The sequence below is a fragment of the Lemur catta genome, chromosome 12 (assembly GCF_020740605.2).
Source record: "Lemur catta isolate mLemCat1 chromosome 12, mLemCat1.pri, whole genome shotgun sequence".
Classification (NCBI taxonomy): Eukaryota; Metazoa; Chordata; class Mammalia; order Primates; family Lemuridae; genus Lemur; species Lemur catta.
The window spans coordinates 446,498-464,310 of record NC_059139.1 but is presented as its reverse complement, the minus strand read 5'-3'; the positions used below and the strand labels follow the sequence as shown (position 1 = coordinate 464,310).

Here is a 17,813-nt window from a genome sequence, read left to right as displayed (position 1 = left end):
GTCTGAACGACAGACTTTATGAAGACCCAGTGAGACTGACCAGGGAAAAAAGAATAAACAGTATCAGGAATATAAAGGGAGGCTAATTATGAAGAAATTAATGCCAGTAAATCTGAAGTTTGAAAGCCTAAATGAATACATTCCTAGAAAGTGTAGCTGATTAAAAGTGACTTAAGAAGAAACAGAAAAACTGAATAGTCACATGACCACTTAAGAATTTGATTCAGTTGTTTAAAATCTTCCCACAGAGAAAATCTTGGCACAGATAGTTTTAAAGCGATTTCTACCAAATATTGAAAGAAAAATAATTTCACTCTGTACTGAGTCTTGTGGTGGGTCAGAATGGGGGTATTGGTGGGAACTCACAGTTTTCCGCGCGTATCGATGGAGGCGTGAACGTGTATCTAAACAGCTCTGTCCCCTGGCCCCCCGCATGGCACAGCGGACACTCAGACCTCGGTCTCTAAAGCCCCTCAGCGCCACGGGGAGCTGGGCCTTTCTGGGCTCCTTCCAGAGCTGGGGAAGGAAAAGCACAAGACAAGCTTCAAACTCCTCACGCAGCAAGCAAGGCAGGGCCCAGGGCGAGGAGATGCCTCACAGCACACAGGCGCCCTCGTGAAGGGGCTTCCACCGGCCGAGTCTGGGACAATGTCAGCGTTGAAACGAGTGACGATAGCGGTGGGCGCGGCCCGGCGGATGCGGGCGGAAGTCGTCCGTCCACACGGACACATGCCAGTGAGTGAGTGTCAGAAAGCTCCTCCGCAGACTGCCAGTAAAGATGGTCAGGGACGTGACTGTGGACAGAAGGGTGAATTACAAGGTCGCCATTTGGTGACCTCTGCAGTGATCATTCAGCAAGAAACATCAGTGGGCGCTAAAGTCCGTGGTGAGAAATGGGATTTTTGTGGCCCTGTGCAAAATGTCTGTCACTGAATGCCAAGGGGAAAGCCCAGGGCAGAGACACCCGGCATGCGCTGTCCTACAGGGTGGAATTTAACCTGCCGGCGACGGAGCGAGCCGCGGTCGCGCCCTGCAGCGGGTGTGAGTGGGACACTCTTTGGGGGTGTCACGGCTGAAGGTGAGCAGCCCTGGTCTAATCGCGAGGAGACAGCAGACAACCCCAGGTGAAGGCAGGCTGCACAAGAACTGGCCTGTGACCTTCAAAAGGTCTGGGAGGTCGTGAGAGCCGAGCAGAGGCAGGACGGATGAGAGGCGGCAGGGACGGGCACGGCAGCAGCCCAGCACCAGCCCTGGCTAAAGGGACGTTGTTGGGACAGTTGGTAAAGCTGTTAAGTGGCGTCTGTGGGCAGAGGGTATTGGGATACTTTGTACTGTTCTTGTAGCTTTTCTGTGAGTTTGACATTGTCTCAAAACAAAACAGAAACAGGAGAAACAAAGAAAACCAAAACCGAAAAGTTGCAAGGCAGCAGTACAGGAGCTCTGAGGTGAGTCCTGGGCGTCCCAGCTGGTGCCTGGAGAGCCGTCCCCGAGGAGCAGGAGAGTGGGGGGAGAGCGGGAGGCCGCAGGCACACGGGGCCTGCAGAATAGCCGTGTTCCCGGAGAGCGCGGTGTCCACGTGCGTGTTCGTGCGGCAAGCCACGTGTCAATGCTTGTAGCTGCACTGGGCATTTTCGGGCACCGGGTCCTTTTGGGAAGAGAATATTAGTGTAGGAAGGGCTAACGCTTTCCTCCATGCTACCGTCACGCCCACCCTGCTCAGATGCTGGTCTGGGCAGCAGGACGGGGGTTGGGGAGCAGAGGAGTGGGCAGCAGCCGCTGTGGGGGCTGCAGTGAGCCAGCCTGGGTGGTCCTAGGCGGGGCACGACGGCAGTGGCGCCTGTGCAGGGGAGGTGGCCTTGCTCAGAGAGGCTCTCCGGGTAACACAGCACACCTGTAGCACACCTGTAGTCCTGAGAGCCAGGACCCCACCGGGCCCCTCAGGCGGCCTTCCCTGGCCACAATTTTTTTAAGAGACAGGGTCTTGCTCCGTCACCTGGGCTGGAGTGCAGTGGCATCATCACAGCTCACTGCAGCCTCGGATTCCTGGGCTCAAGTGAGCCTCCTGCCTCAGCCTCCCAAAGCGCTGAGAATCACAGGCGTGGCCACCGCGCCTGGCCCCTGGCCACACTCTCCACATCACAACCTCTGCCCCAGGCTGTGACAGAACCTCCCCCGGCCCCTGCCCTGTTTTCCTCCTTCACACTTAGCTCCTGCCGGTTTTGTCCCTCTTGTTCTCCGCTGTGCCCAGCGTGGGGACGGGCAGGCAGAGGTGCTGCAGAGCCCAGTGGCGCGTGGGTGTGCGCGTGCCGTCCTTCCTGAAGCCCCCGAGCAGCGGGGCCGCGCGAGGGCGCCGGGACTGTCACACCGTTCAGGCTGCGTCCGTTGATGGTGAATATGGCAGGACTCTGAAAGGAGCTCCGGTGACGAGTGACTGCTGCATCTGAGGGAACTAAAGGTGATGGTGACAGGCAGGCCAAGGCGGTGTCGTCTACCGAGTCACGGTCACGTGACTTCATAGATCCATTATTTACAGACGCACCAGACACGCGTGGCAGCGGGCGGGCAGCCCTTCGACAAGAGGGCAGGCAGGGCGGCGTCTGCGCCCGCAGGTGGGCGGCACAGGACTCGGGCCCGGCGGCCACACCGGCAAACCAGCGTCAGCTGGGACTGCTGCCGCCGTCGCTGCTCCCGGGTGTGTCACCTGCGTCACACCTGTCTGAACGCTCGGGCCGGGGCAGCACGCCTGGGGTGAGGCCGGCAGGTCCCGTGTGGTGTCTCGCCCTTTGCCTTACACCACGTGCCTGCGTCGATTAACTGAGTAAACATTTGATTTTTAAAAAGCACCAGCCCTGTTTTGAGTTGTGTTACAGATCGTTTCCTGAACGCTGGGCTTGACTGTGCCCTCCCCTGTGATGTGTCGAAACCCAGCGAGAAGGCCCACATAGCTTGTGCCAGACGTCTCACATCACGGAGAGAGCGTGGGCCTACAGTGTGCACAGACATTTTTTCCGCAAAGAGCTATTTTTGGTTGCATCTTCCACAGTCGCACTGGGTTTAAAGGCAGGGGTGCATGTGCTCTGCAGGGCGGGCGTGTGACGGGCGGCCCTGCAGACCCCAGGGCTCCCAGGTGTGACCCCAGAAAGCGGTCAGAGGCACATCCTCTCGGCCAGAGAAATGCGTGGGCACTGCCAGCGGCCGCCTCCCTGGTCTTCGGTGGCTCAGAGGAAACAAATGTTTATGGTTTTGTTTTTTTTTTTTTTTTTTTTTTGAGCTGCATGGAAGTGTGAAATCTCTATGGCTTGGTGCATTTCGAAAAATCTGTAAGTTCTTTTTATGGGAAATGCAACAAGTTGGTGCAACATACATCTCGGACTGTGCCCTGATTTCTGAATGTCATGTGTGTGTTATGGTTCATCTTCGAAAGCAAAACCATTTATCTCTCAGTTCTTGAGAAGCAAAGGAAGAGTCTGAATGTTTGAAACTATGAGGCTCCGGTCCTTCAATTTGACGTGGAAATTGCCAAGGGGTTTGCAGAAGCAGCTGGGACTTGGGAGCAGGGGTCAGAGGTGGGCCTGTCCCTCCCCCGGGAGACCCTGTCTCGTGCTCCGCTTGCACAGGGGTCCAGGATCAGGGGAGTTCTGGGGAGAACAGTGCTGGGAGATGGGAGCGCAGGCTCCTTGGGCCTCCGCCAGCTCCTGGGCAGAGATGTCTGGGAGACTCTCAGAAGGGGGCTGTGGAGGAGCAGACTGGGTGACCTAAGGTTAGAACCGAGAGCTTCCATCACGGCAGGCCCCAGCGGATGGTGTGGCAGGGTGGGGCAGCCCACGGGCTGTACAGTGCGTTCCCACCAAACCTGCCGCTGCTCCAGCGCTTGCTGGCAGAGTGGGCAGCGGGGCCGGCAGAGCGGGGAGAGGGGACTGGCAGAGTGGGCAGCGGGGCCGGCAGAGTGGGGAGCCGGGGCTGGCAGAGTGGGCAGTGGGGCCGGCAGAGCGGGGAGCCAGGGGCCGGCACAGTGGGCAGCGGGGCTGGCAGAGTGGGCAGCGGGGCCGGCAGAGCAGGGAGAGGGGGCCGGCAGAGTGGGCAGCGGGGCTGGCAAAGCAGGGAGCCAGGGCAGCGGGGCCGGCAGAGCAGGGAGAGGGGGCCGGCAGAGTGGGCAGCGGGGCCGGCAGAGCGGGCAGCGGGGCCGGCAGAGCGGGCAGCGGGGCCGGCAGGAGCGGGCGGACCCCCAGGCCCGGTCCGGCTCTGGGCCCAGCCGGCTTGGCCTGCTCCTCTCGAGTGGGCAGCCCCAGCCTGCGGCCTGAGCTCGGCCGGGAGCGGCACAGGCAGCCGGTGAGGCCGTCTGCGCGCCGGGCCTGGGGGTCTCCCCGCGCCCCGCTGCCCGGGGCTCCCGCAGACGGGGCAGGGCCGGAGGGCGGCGTGGAGGGGCGTCTGCCGTCCTGGCCGCACGGGGCTCCCCCAGCCCCGGGAGGTGCCTTGTGGGGCCGCCGGGACTTCCCACCCCCTCCAGCCCGGCAGGACCCGCGGAGCCGGGGGCGTCCCCTGCCAGGGCGACCCTCGGAGGAGCCCGGGGCCGGGAGAGGAGCCGGAGCGCAGGTGGCGCGACTCGGCTCTGCGACGGGGCCGCCGGCTCCGCCCGCCCGCGCGGGTCGCGGTCCGCGGTCGCCCTGGCGTCTCGCCCGGCCGGCGGCGCGGGGGCGGGGGCTCGGCTCGCACGCGAGGCCCGGCGGCCCCATCGCGTGACAGCGCGGCCGCGGGAAGGGGGCGGCGCTCGGCGGGCACGCGAGGCGGGCGGGGAGGGGGCGGCGGGCAGGGGTGGGGGAGGGGCGGGGTGGGGGGTGTCAGGGGTGGGGGAGGGGCGAGGCGGGGGTGTCGGGTGGGGGAGGGGCGAGGCGGGGGTGTCAGGGTCAGGGTTGGGGAGGGGTGAGGGTGGGGGGGTGTCAGGGTCAGGGTTGGAGGGAGGGGCGAGGTGGGGAGGGTCAGGGTTGGGGAGGGGCGAGGCGGGGGGGTGTCAGGGTCAGGGTTGGGTGGAGGGGCGAGGGTGGGGGGGTGTCAGGGTCAGGGTTGGAGGGAGGGGCGAGGCGGGGGGGTGTCAGGGTCAGGGTTGGGGGAGGGGCGAGGGTGGGGGTGTCAGGATCAGGGTTGGGTGGAGGGGCGAGGGTGGGGGGGTGTCAGGGTCAGGGTTGGAGGGAGGGGCGAGGCGGGGGGTGTCAGGGTCAGGGTTGGGGGAGGGGCGAGGGTGGGGGTGTCAGGGTCAGGGTTGGGTGGAGGGGCGAGGGTGGGGGGGTGTCAGGGTCAGGGTTGGAGGGAGGGGCGAGGCGGGGGTGTCAGGGTTGGGGGAGGGGCGAGGCGGGCGGGCGGGCGGGCAGGGTTGGGGGAGGGGTGAGTCAGGGGGTGTCAGGGTTGGAGGGGGCAAGGTGGGGGGGTGTCAGGGTCAGGGTTGGGGAGGGGCGAGGCGGGGGTGTCAGGGTGAGGGTTGGAGGGAGGGGCAAGGCGGGGGGGTGTCAGGGTCAGGGTTGGAGGGGGCAAGGTGGGGGGGTGTCAGGGCGTGGTCAGATTTAGGGTTGGAGGCAGGGGCAAGGCAGGGGGGGTGTCAGATGTCAGATTTAGGGTTGGAGGGAGGGGTGAGGCCCCAGGGCCCACGTGGGGCCAGCACAGACCTGAGCAGATCTCCGTTCCCAAACCTCCCCCTCCTGGGTCGAGGTGGTCTGGGTCTGGGGACAGGTGATCAGACGCTGCATGTTGTTCCCCGCCCCCCAGTTTGGTCCCCTGTCCCAGCCGCTCAGCCTACCCTGAGCCCAAATCTACCCTGAGGCTGCTGGAGGCAGCCCACACCCCTGCCGCTGGGCAGCTGTGGCTTCCTTGCAGGACCTGGGGGGTGGGGAGGCCCCCGAGGTCTGCCTGTCACCTCTCTCTGAGCACTAACAGCCCCGTGGGTGTGATCTCGTCCCCCTCTGGGCGTCAGAGGCTGGAAGGTCCGCACCTCCTGGGTCTGTCTGTGGCTGCTCAGAGCTTTACTTTCTGAACGTGGGTGTTGAGTGAACAGAGGAGCCTAGAAAAGGGATGAAAAATCAGAGTAAACGTCTCTGATGTCTTCGGACTCCTCCCGGCGCTCTCCCAGCGAGAACCGGGCAAGAGCTGGGGAAACACAAGAAAACAGAACTTAAGGAAAGCGTGTCCCGGCCGGGGGTCTGGGGCAGGGATTAACGCGTCTCTTGTCAACAGTCCTGCAGGAGAAGTGCCCGGCGGCTGGTGCCCCCTCACTGGGAGGTCGTCCTCGCGGAGGATCCGCTGTGCTGGAGGGACGGCTGCTGCTGGAGGTGAGAGCCCACCCCCGCACCCTGAGCACACGCAGTGTCACGTGTGTTCAGGCTTAGTCACGCGCAGCATCATGCTTGCCCAGGTCCTCGCCGAGGCCCCTCAGATTGTGGTGGTTTGTAGCTAAATGTGTTCTCGGACGGAGTCCCCGGGATGGGGTCAGCCACACTCTGGGGTCCCGCTGTTGGGACAGAGAGAGCAGCCCCCGACCCGGTGGCCCTGCGTGCCACAGTCTGAACATCGTTCTCTCTGCAGTCTCTGGTTTCTTGTCAACGAGAGGGAACCTAAAAACAATTAAGCCTTTTTTCTCCCAAGCTAGGGCCTTAGAAAAGGCAGCATGAGCGTCTCTGGTGGGATTTCAGCCTCGGGGCCGGGCCAGCTATGCCGTGAGTGCCGTGAGTCGCAGGCCTGTGCAGGGCGTGTGCCGGTTCTGGCTTTCTACCGTGTTCTGAGGTGCGGGGCCTCCCCGGAACCTGTCACAGTGGGTCTGGTACAGCTGGGGAGATGAGCTAGCCATTTCCTAAACCAAATAGGATGGTGCAGTGCAGCTTTCTGGGCTCAAAGACCAGTGGCTGGAGAGACACAGGCCCCAGTTTGTCCTGTCCCAGGGCGGGGCTGACCGGGATTCCGGGGAACAGGGGTGGGTGTCGTGGCCTGTGAGGCTCGGAGCTGCTGGAGCTCCCTGGGCAGCAGGGTGGGCTCCAGCTGGAACCCGGGACCCCTGGGTGGGGAGGGGGGCTGTGGGGGCCGCGGGGGGCAGTCGCCGTTCCTGCTGCTCGGGGAGGCCTCTGGGGCAGGGCCGGCCGCCAGTGACCTGGTGAAGATGCCGACAGGGCCCCCGCAGAGGGGAACCCAGGTGTTGGGGACACCTGGGGACCAGCTGTGGGTCGGGCTTAGGCCACGGGTGGAGTCTCCAAGTCTCCAGAAGGTCTGGCTGAAGGCAGACTTCCCAGGGAAGAAACTGAGTTCTGCGTTGTTGATGGCATCACGATTTCACGTAAGTCCGTGAAAACCGAAGAGGAGAAATAGCTGGACGTCCTGAGTGCAGTGGCCACGGGTGCCAGCCCTGGACTCAGCCCCGGCTGCCCAGGTGAGTTGAAGAGATTAACATCAAATCGCCGTCAGCACGAGGGAGCCCATGGGCCGGGGGACTTGGAGACCGTCTCGGCACGTGGGCATGGTTGGAGTCCGGCTCGGAGACGGGTAAAACTAATCAGGAAGTCCTGGGCGGGGCAGGCCCTGCCGTTCTGCAGAACAGGCGTCTCTGGGGCGGCCGCGGCCAGAGGGGGGACAGCGGGCCGGGCGGAGCCTTGGCCACCAGCACACGCTCTGGCGCACAGGGTCAGGCGTGCTCCAGGCTCCGCCACGCTTGTCAGGAAGGAGGCGGACGGGCGGGACATGGTCGGGAGAAATGCAGCTTGGAGGATCGCAGGTGTGCAGAGCGAAGGAGGAGGAGGGAAAACCAGCCGCCGCTGGGGTCCTCGGAGAGGAGCGGGAGTGCGGCCTGCACACAATGAGAGTCCGTCGCTATAAACACAAAATCCGAGATGAAAAAGAGCTCAAAGTTAGACGCGTGAGAGCAAGCCCCGGAGATGCAGCAGGAGGTCCTCGCTTTCAGGCTGAGGAGGTCTTTCCACGAGGCAGGGACGGAGAGGCGGGACTAACACGGGAAGTAGGGGCAACGGCGGAGAGGAAATCGTCAAGGCTGCGTCGAGGAGGTTCCCAGAACCCAGGGCGTGAGCGTCTGGGTGGGACGTTCCCGCGGGGTCTCTGTGCAGTTCCACAGCCTCGGGGACAAGGAGGGCCCTGAGCGCCCCAGGGAGAAGGAGCAGGTTTCAGAGGGTGGAGAATCAGCCGACCCTGTCGCAGGCGGGAGGCGCGTCCCGGCTGGGCTCATCCCGGGCTTCCTTCCTCCGCCCTGGAGCAGCCTGCAGGTCTCCGCAGACAGAGGCCTTGCGAGAGCACGGGGTGGGCAGGAGCCCCCAGAGAGACGCTTTGTCCAGCTGGGGGCCTGGGGGCTAAAGCAGCGACAGGGCAAGTGAGGGCACCGCTGACGAGGTCCACGCAGACGCGCTGGCTCCAGGCAAGCAGGAAGCTGCTCATGGAGAGCGGAGGGTCTGGGCGTGTTCTCGCCGGCTCTGTGACACCAGCCCTGTGCGTGGTCCTCAGCATGGCTGTGGCACCGTGGCCTGGGCGGGGGGCGTGTGTGAGGCTGAGGGCCAGACAGACACAGTCTGAGCCTGGGGATCCCAGAAGCAGCCGGTCATGTGAGCAGGCGACTTGGCAGCGTGGAGGTCGGCCCCCACCCACGGAGCAGCAAGGGGCCACCAGGAGCCTGCTAACCTTTGTGACAATGGCTAGTTTGGGGCAGCGGTTTTGGGCCAGCATGTGACTCTTTAGATCTTGCACATTTAACCTTAACTCTTCTCGTCCCACTAAATTCGTTTTGTCAGACGTTAAAACCACTACCCCAGATTTATTTGGGTTCCTCGGGGCTCGCGCACCTTCCCCACCGTTCCATCTTCAGCCTTCCTCCTCTTCGTGAGTGCTCCTCCGGCAGACAGTGGCATCAGGGGACCCGTGGAGGGACGCGTTTGTCCAGTGCGGGGTGTGTCCTTCCCTTGGCGACTGGCCTGTTTGTGTGACTGCTGTCACCGAGGGGCTGCGAGTACGAGGCTCCCGTGATCCTGGCTTGTGTTTCCCATTTACTGCACTTCCTTCCCCGTCGCTCTCCGTCTGATGCTCGGGCCGTGACGAGCGGGGGCACACGTCCCGCTTCTGTTCCCGTGGGACGCCCGGCGGGTCAGACCTCAGACTCAGCCACACAGATGGCCCCACGGCTCACCACGTCACCAGGATTCTGTCTAAACGCCCAGTCCTGGGTCACAGATTCCCGTCTTCGATGCTGGCATCTGTGAGTGTCCCTCACGGGGTTTGGTCTCAGTCGCATCTCCCCGACCCGGACTGGTTTCCCTCCTGGGCTGCGTCCTCCAAAGCGTCTCCCCTGGGGCTCCTGGTGCGAAATCTTCCTGGGTCCCCCAGCCAGAGGATGCTGCTGTGCTCCACGTCGGGTGATAATGTGGCTGAACACAGACTGAGGGTGAACGTTTTCCACTGTCTGCAGCACCCTGTTGCTCTTGTGCTGACGAGCCCAGTGGGTCCCATTTCTCTTTGTTTTGTTTTGGGACAGGGTCTCGCTCTGTGACCCGGGGTAGAGTGCTGTGGCATCATCGTAGCTCACGGCAACCTCCAGCTCCTGGGCTCAGGCAATCCTCCTGCCTCAGCCTCCCGGGTAGCTCGGACTATAGGCGTGCACCACCATGCCCGGCTAATTTTTCTGTTATTAGTAGAGATGGGGTCTCGCTCTTGCTCAGGCTGGTCTCGAACTCCTGACCTCGAGCTATCCACCCGCCTCGGCCTCTCAGAGTGCTGGGATTACAGGCGAGGCCCCAACAGTCATCCTCCTCCCCCACCCTGCACCCTCCTCCCCCGACCTGCACCCTTGGGCCTTTGCCACCCGTGGTGGCCTAGAGCTGGCACACCGGGTTCTTGCCAGCGGCGTCTCAGTCTCTCCTCTGTCCTGGGCTCCGCTGGGATCCGACACCTGCATCCCAGGCCCTGCCCTTGCAGAACTTGGGTCACCCCAGGGCCCCAGCAGGTGACCTCTGTCGGGTGCTGGAACTGCCCCCTGAAGGAGGACCCAGTGGAAGGAGCGTTCCCACAGTGCTGTGCTCCAGGTGCCAGGTGTTGTGAGTGCGAATCCCACTCACTCGCCTACTGTCTTGCTCCGTCTGTGGAACATCAGGAAAATGCGACCCTGCGTCGTCACTCGCCGATCGGTGAACTCCAGAACAGCTGGTGCTTGGGAGGAACTTGAGGCCGGCGCTGGGCAGGGCCGATTCTGGGAGGGCTGAGAGCCATCGTCAGAAAGCAGAGCACGTGTGTGCCCCTGCCCAGGGGCGCCCGTGAGGACCCCACCCGAGGGACATGGCGCTTTTGTGTCAGGAGGGCCTTGTGCCTGGCCACCCTGCTCCGAGACCACCCCCTTTCTCCAGCCCTGAAGCAGGGGGGCAACACTAGGGCTCTCCTGGGTGCAGGGAAGGCTGGGAAGGTTCTGACCCAAGGCCTGCGAGGTCCAGGACGCACCCGAGAATGGGGTCCCAGATTTGGGGATCCGCAGGGTGCGGCCCCAGCCTCCGGGAGCCCTGGCAGTGGGGGCCTGGTTCTGCTGGGGGGGTCACTGCTCCCTGCGCTGTCCCGGGCACCAGTGGCCTCAGTTTACAGCTCGTCCCGCCCTGAGAGGGGTTTGCACTCAGAAAGTGGATCCCCGTGTTAGAGCAGCAAGCTTTGCCGTCTGCAAAGTCACGTCGACACTCGGGACATGAGGCCAGGGGTACAGCAGGGGAGCCCCAGTTCCAGCAGCAGCCGCCGCCTGTGCTCTGCAGGTGCCGCTCCCCGCTTCGCGCATCTCATCCCCACCAGCGGCCCCTGCTGCCATGCCAGTTTGCATACGAGGAAACTGAGGCCCAGAGAGGTTAATTAACTTGCCAAGGTCACACAGCTGTAAAGGGAGCAGCCGGCTGAAACTTTCCGACTGAATGCCAAGTGCTCTGTGGTGGCTCGTGTTGAATGCCACCCGCAGTTTGCAGCAGCAGCCTCTGCGGGGAAGGACGGTGGACGCTTGGCGGTGGGGCCTGGACTTGGGTTCTGTGTCCAGTCCCGGCTCAGTCCTGCTGGCCACGGGAAGCCGGGCGGGGCACCCGGGGACAGACTCGCCGTCCCAGCCCCTTGTGCAGTTGCTGGCGTGAAGGGGCTGTAGTGACAGGCCGTTCTCCATCAGCCGGGACAGAGCCAGGCAGGGCAGGGCTGGGCTGGGGAGGAGGGGCCGCACCTGCCTCCCGTCCAGCAAGCCGGCAAGGCCCTCGGGAGCAGCTTCACGTGCCGGGGCTGCTCCATGGAGGAGAGTCAGGCTGAGCTTACTGTTTGTGGCAGCCGTAAACAGCCCCCGCGGGCCCGGCCTCGCACGCACGCAAGCCCACGGGGCCGCCGGCGAGTGATCTGGCTCCAGAGGGCCGGCGCTGCCCTGCCGCCTGCCCGGTGCCTGCTCGCGTGACTGGGCTGTGTGATGTTGCTCCGTAACCGTGGCAACGGCTCTCAGGGGAGCGAAACGCTCCCAACTTCCCCTTATTCCAAGGAGGAGCGACGAGAGGTACTGTTTAGACTTGTTCCTTTTCCCTTTTTTTTTTTCCTCTGCCATGACCTTGACGAAAATAATCTTTGAAGTACTTGCTGGTATGTTTTCTGCCAGGGAACTGGAAGAAATCAGGGTATGGGAAGGGCTTGCCAGAGGAAGTCCCAGCTTTGCCAGCGTTCCCCGGTCCCCCTGCCGAGGCCGCGGGGAGGGCGGGCCTGGCGGGCAGCGGGCTGGTCCCCCGCGTCTCCTGCTGGGGTGCAGGTGCGACTTGCGTGACTTTCAGGAATAGAATATACATGCGATTTTTTCCCCTCGAAAAACCGCGGCCTCAATCTTAGCGCCAAATCCTTTTTTCCACTCGAAAAAGTGATCTCATTATCCATGTACCATGTTTTTAAAAAACAAAAAATTTTTGTAGGATTAAAAAGAGAGAGAGAGAAAACAAACAGACGTTCAAGATGCGTCTTTGAGCCGGGCCCACATGTGCGAGAGCGTTTGGCACAGCGGCCCTGGACCCGAGAGCAGGGCTGATATTGAAGCCATATGACTCTGCAAACAGCATTTTATGGTCTTCTTAAAACATTTTTTTTTTTTGCCTTGTGAGTTAAAATTAAGGTTGTTTTGGGTTGTGACTAATCTCATAAAATCTTTTTTAAGAAGACATTTTATATACTCAAGCCTTGAACATTTCTTTGGTCTTTGAACTATTATTAGCAGGACGTGCTCAGCATGTGGCAGCTGCTGGATGGGGGACGGCTGTGGCGGGAGCCGGCAGGCACGACCCACTCACGGCGACGCCAGGACACCCAGCGGCCGGGCACGGCCAGCCGCACACCTGGGCCGGCCAGGCGAGAGCCAGGCTGCACTGTCCCTGCCCAGTGTGCAGCCGACGCCGGCACCCGGGCTGCCTTCCCCTCCAGGTTCACCCACACCTCGCGGCACCTGGCTGCTCAGTCCCGCGCGGCAGTTCAAGTGCTGGTGGAGCCTGAGTTGCCCTCACGGAGCGGCGTCTGTTAGCGGAACTGATGCCTTGTTTTCTAGCAGCCCCTTCGTGCCCCCGGCATCATCCCACCCTACCTCTGCCTAAACCCCAGGGCGGCGGGAGCTGTGGCCCCAAAGGCAACTGCCGGCCCGGGCAGCCCACGGGCGCTGCGGACACAGCTGCGGGCTCCGGGCAGAGGTGGGAGCCGCCGCAGAGACGGTGCCTCGTCCTCAGAGCCTGTGGGTGCAGGTGTTGGGCTGGACGTCCCGTTGCTCTGACTGCGCCCTGTCGCCGCGTGGGGGGTTGGCATCAGCCCGTTCTCCCTCTGTCAGCACCGCCCAGGCCCTGCCCGCCCCGCTGTGCCCACACCCTGCTGGGCGGGGCGGGGAGGGGTGCGAGCAGGTGTCTGGACTCTGGCGTCCTCACTGGCACCGAATCCAGGCAGCGCGAGAACCCAGTGTCTGAGGTCAAGCGCTCGAAGCCTGTGCGCGATCGCAGCGGAGAGACGGGGGCACCTGTCACAGCCTCGACTCCCCCGTGGGGACTGCCGCTCCCCGACTTTGTCCGGGGCTTCAGGTCTTCTTTTGTCCAAGGCGAGGCTCACAGGGAAGAGCACCGCGTGTTGGCGAGTTGGGATGAATCTCCATCCTCCCCTCAGGTGCTTTCTTCCTTGAAAACCCAGGACTTCCTCGTCCAGCCGTGACCTGGCGGCTCCACTTACCCGACTCAGGAGGGAGCGGCCCGAGCATCCTCGACCCAGGCGTGGGCAGGCGAAACGCGGGGTGCACAGCGAAATGTCACTCGCCTTACGACGGAAGGAACGGCAAAAGCAAAACGGGCACAGGAGCTGCACCATGCTGAAAAGCTTCTCCCGGCAGGGGACGCCGTCGGCAGGGGAGGAGGGATCCCTGGGCGCGAGGGTTTGAGACCACACGCCTGACCAAGGGCCAGCGCTCACAGTGCATGAGGAAGGCACACAGCGCGGTGGCAGGACAGCAGCCATGGAAACACGGCAAGGGCTACACAGACCCTTCTCCAGAGCAGTCGCAGACGGCAGCGTGCATGGACGGCAGCGTGCATGCACGGCAGCGTGCGTGGTCGGCAGCGTGCTTGGCAGCCTTGTTTCCCGTTGAACAAGACAGTCCCTCTCCCGGCCATTCATTTTTCTTGGTGTTTTTGTGGCTATTGTTGCATGTTTATTTTCCATATTTAACATAAACTCGCCGGCTCCCTAGAAAGTGTGCACGCTGCGCGTTTGTTAGTGTGGCGATTTGCTGACAAATTCACTGGGCAAGAATGGGCACCTCATGTCGGTTCGTCTTGTCCAAGATCAAGGCCTGTCTTTCCATGGGTCAAAGTACGGTTTTGTGTCCCCTTAGATGTTTTAAAGATTTTTTTCATGTAGGTTTTGCACACTTCTCAAGTTAAGTTTATTTATGAATACTTTAGTTTTTGTAAATAGGGTTTTATCTGCCATTTTGTGCTCTAATTTGGTCATTTTCTAGTACATAAAGATTATTTATGGCCGGGTATAGTGGTTCACGCCTGTAATTCCAGCACTTTGGGAGGCTGAGGGGAGAGGATGACTTGAGGCCAGGAGTTCAAGACCAGCCTGGGCAACAGAGCGAGACCCTGTCTCTACAAAAAGTTCTTTTAAAAATTAGCTGGACGTGGTGGCACCTGTATAGCCCAGCTACTCAGGAGGCTGAGGCAGGAGGATCTCCTAAGCCCAGGAGTTGGAGGCTGCAGTGAGCTGTGATGATGCCACTGCCTCCAGCCTGGGCAACAGGGTGAGACCCTGCCTCACAAAAGAAAAAAAAAAGTTGTTTTTATCTATATGTTAATTTCTTACTGAATTCTCTTGATCTCGTTGATTCTCTAGGATTTTCCAGATATACTGTGGTACCATCTGAAAATAGTTTTACTTTCGCCCAATTGTGATGCCTCCTGTTGATTTTTCGTGTCTGATCGCATCAGTTGATACTTCCAACACCATGTGAAATACTACAGGACAGGGGACAGCAAACTTTTCCATTAAAGGGCCAGGTGGGAAATATTTCAGGCGTTGTGGGCCGTACTGTCTCTGTCCCAACTGCCCAACTTGGCTGTCACCGCAGCCATAAGTGGCCGAAGCCATAAGTGAGTGAGTGAGCAGGTGTGGCCGTGTTCTAGTAAAACCTCAGCTACAGAACCACGTGGCAGGCCACACGTGGGGCCCATTCCCTGGCGTGACAACAGTGGGCATCATGCCTGTTTCTTGATCTTGCTAGAAAACCTTGAATGTTTCCCCGCTGAGTTGCTTCCTTAGGTGTAAATGCGTGTGCGCGTGCCCACACGCACACCCACACCCACACACACACACACACACACACACACACATGTCATCATGTTAAGAAAGTGTCCAACAATTCCTATTTTCTTGAGCATTTGTATCAGGAATAAGTGTTGAATTTTGTTGAAGTCACTATCGGTGAAGATGACCCTGAGATTTTTCACTATTTGTGGAGATAACCTAAGATTTTTCTCCTTGCGTTTATACTAATAAATATGGTATATTAGTGGATTTCCTAATGTTGAGCCAACCCTGAATTCCTGGATTAAATCCACTTGGTCATTGGTGTATTATTTTCTTAATGCGAAATTAGAATCTATTGGTTAATATTTTATTTAGCGTATTTACAACAATATTCAAAGGTGGTATTGGTCTGTAATTTCCGTTTGTATTATACTGTGTCAGAGTCAAGTGTCAGTGTTGTGCTTCTTTAAAGACTCAGAAATCCGCCTTCGCTCTCCATGCTCTGCAACGATTCACGGAACGTGATGTTGTCGGACTTGGTGCGGATCTGGTAGAATTCTGTGTTAAGACCATCTGGGCCTGGCGCATTTTCGTGGGGTAGTTCCTTGATCACTTTCTCTATTTCTTCTACAGAAACTGATCTTCCTATCCGTAATGGGGTCAGTTTTGATAAATTTTCCTGGGAAAATACACATACTTTATTCAGGTTTTCAGCTTTGCTTATATTGAGGTCTGTCTCCCAGTTTTATTCAGTCACTGCTTTGTTGCTGCAGGTGAGTTTGGTCTGTTCTTAGATTGCGTATAAATAGACTCTTAAGGCATGTACATTTATGTTTGGTTTCCTTTATTTAATGAACTGTTTTTGAGATTCATCCATGTTTTGCATGACATTAGTTGAGTTTTAAGATTGTGTGATAGTGTTTCACTGTGTGGTTGCTCCGCAGGCCGCTCATTTGCTCTGCACCTGATGGACGTGCGGGTTGTTCCAGTTTCTGGGTTTCCCTGGGGCCACTGGCACACCCTTGTTCAGTCTTTCCTGGGCACACCCACATCACTCGGGCCATCACTGAGCGTGGTGTTCTGGGCTGTGGGCTTCGTGAGGAATTGCAGAACAGGTTTCCAAAGTGGTTGTAGCATTTTACATTCCTGCCCGCTATGCCCTCGTCCTCACCAGTCTTTAGTGTTGTCCGCGTTTTTGACTGTGACCATCCTAGTATGTGTGAAATGGTATCTTAATGTGGTTTTAGTTTTCCATTTTTTTTTTTTTTGTGTGTGTGTGTGACAAGGACTCCCTTGTCGCCCCAGGGAAGAGTCCAGTGGAGTCATCAAAGCTCACGGCAACCTCAAACTCCTGGGCTTAGGCGATCCTCCTGTCTCATCCTCCCGAGTAGCTGGGACTACAGGTACATACACCACCATGCCCAGCTAATTATTTTCTATTTTTGGTAGAGATGGGGTCTTGCTCTTACTCAGACTAGTCTCAAACTCCTGACCTCAAGCAATCCTCCCACCTCGGCCTCCAAGAGTGCTAGGATTACAGGTGTGAGTCACCGTGCCTGGCCTCTACTGGTATTTTTAAATTAAGCTCAATTTATCAAGTTTTTTCTTTAAGGGTTAGTGTTTTTCTATCACCCGAATCTACTAACCCCAAACTCATGAAGATATTTTCCTGGGTTTTCTTCTATTAATAGAAGTGTTGTGGTTCTGGGCTTTATGTTTGGGTCTATTATATGTCTAGGATTAATTTTTGTGTGTAGAATGAGGTAGGAGTCAGGGCTCATGTTTTCCAGATGGATAAGCAGCGATGTTGCTTAACACTTTCCTTTCCCCACTGAGCCGACCTGGTGCCTCGATGGCAGGTTGGTTTGTCCATCCGACACCACCTTGCCTGGTTACCACACCTGACAGTACATCATGATGTAGGCTGGTGTAAGGTCTATAATTTTTAGCAAGACTTTGACTTCTGCATTTCGATATAAATTTTAGAATCAGATTGTCAATTTCTACAAAAAAAAATCCCACTGTGATTATGATTGGGATTGCATTATAGCTATGGATTAACTTGGGTGATTGGACACTTTAACTATACTGAGTGTTTCAATCCAGGAATGTTGTGTACCTCTTAGTTTAAGTTTTGTCTCAGCAAGTTTCACAGCTTTCGATATTCAGATCTTGCACATCTGTTATTAGATTTATTGCTGGGTATTTTATGTTTTTTGATCTGGGCCTGGAGTTTTCTTTGTGGGAGAGTTTTTTTCTTTTTTTTAGATCGAATAGAAATTTTATTTAATACACATTTAAGTGAGAAGAATAAGAACAGGCACACTCATTAATTCTGTACACCCCAAACCAGCCAAGTTGGTGGTGTTTTGAGATCTCTGCAACTGAATTTTTATTTTTTATTTATTTATTTTTTATTTTCAGCATATTATGGGGGTACAAATATTTAGGTTACATATATTGCCTTTGCCCCACCGGAGTCAGAACTTCAAGCATGTCCATCCCCCAGTCTGTGCACACCGCACCCATTAGGTGTGAATATCCCCATCCCCCCTCCCCCTCCCACCTCCCCGACACCCGATGAATGTTACTGCTATGTGTGCGCATAAGTGTTGGTCAGTTAATACCAATTTGATGGTGAGTACGTGTGGTGCTTGTTTTTCCATTCTTGTGATACTTCACCTGGTAGAATGGGTTCCAGCTCTATCCAGGATAATACAAGAGGTGCTAGATCACCATTGTTTTTTTTGGCTGAGTAGAACTCCGTGATATACATATACCACATTTTATTAATCCACTCATGGATTGATGGGCACTTGGGTTGTTTCCACATCTTTGCAATTGTGAATTGTGCTGCTATAAACATTCGAGTGCAGATGTCTTTATTATAGAATGTTTTTTTTTCCTTTGTAGATGCCCAGTAATGGGATTGCTGGATTGAATGGTAGTTCTACTCATAGCTCTTTGGGCCCCATGCAGTGGCTCATGTCTATAATCTTAGCACTCTGGGAGGCCGAGGCAGGAGG

At 58.2% G+C, this 17,813-nt stretch overlaps 1 protein-coding gene across 1 annotated transcript in view; it reads left to right on the top strand.

Moving 5' to 3' along the window:
• Nucleotides 1–17,813, top strand: part of AHRR (aryl-hydrocarbon receptor repressor) — a 42,195-nt gene that overhangs the window by 12,344 nt on the left and 12,038 nt on the right. The window contains exon 3 of the mRNA XM_045565740.1: nt 6,223–6,317. Within this exon, the coding sequence (XP_045421696.1) occupies nt 6,223–6,317 (95 nt within the window). The remainder of the gene's footprint in view (nt 1–6,222; nt 6,318–17,813) is intronic.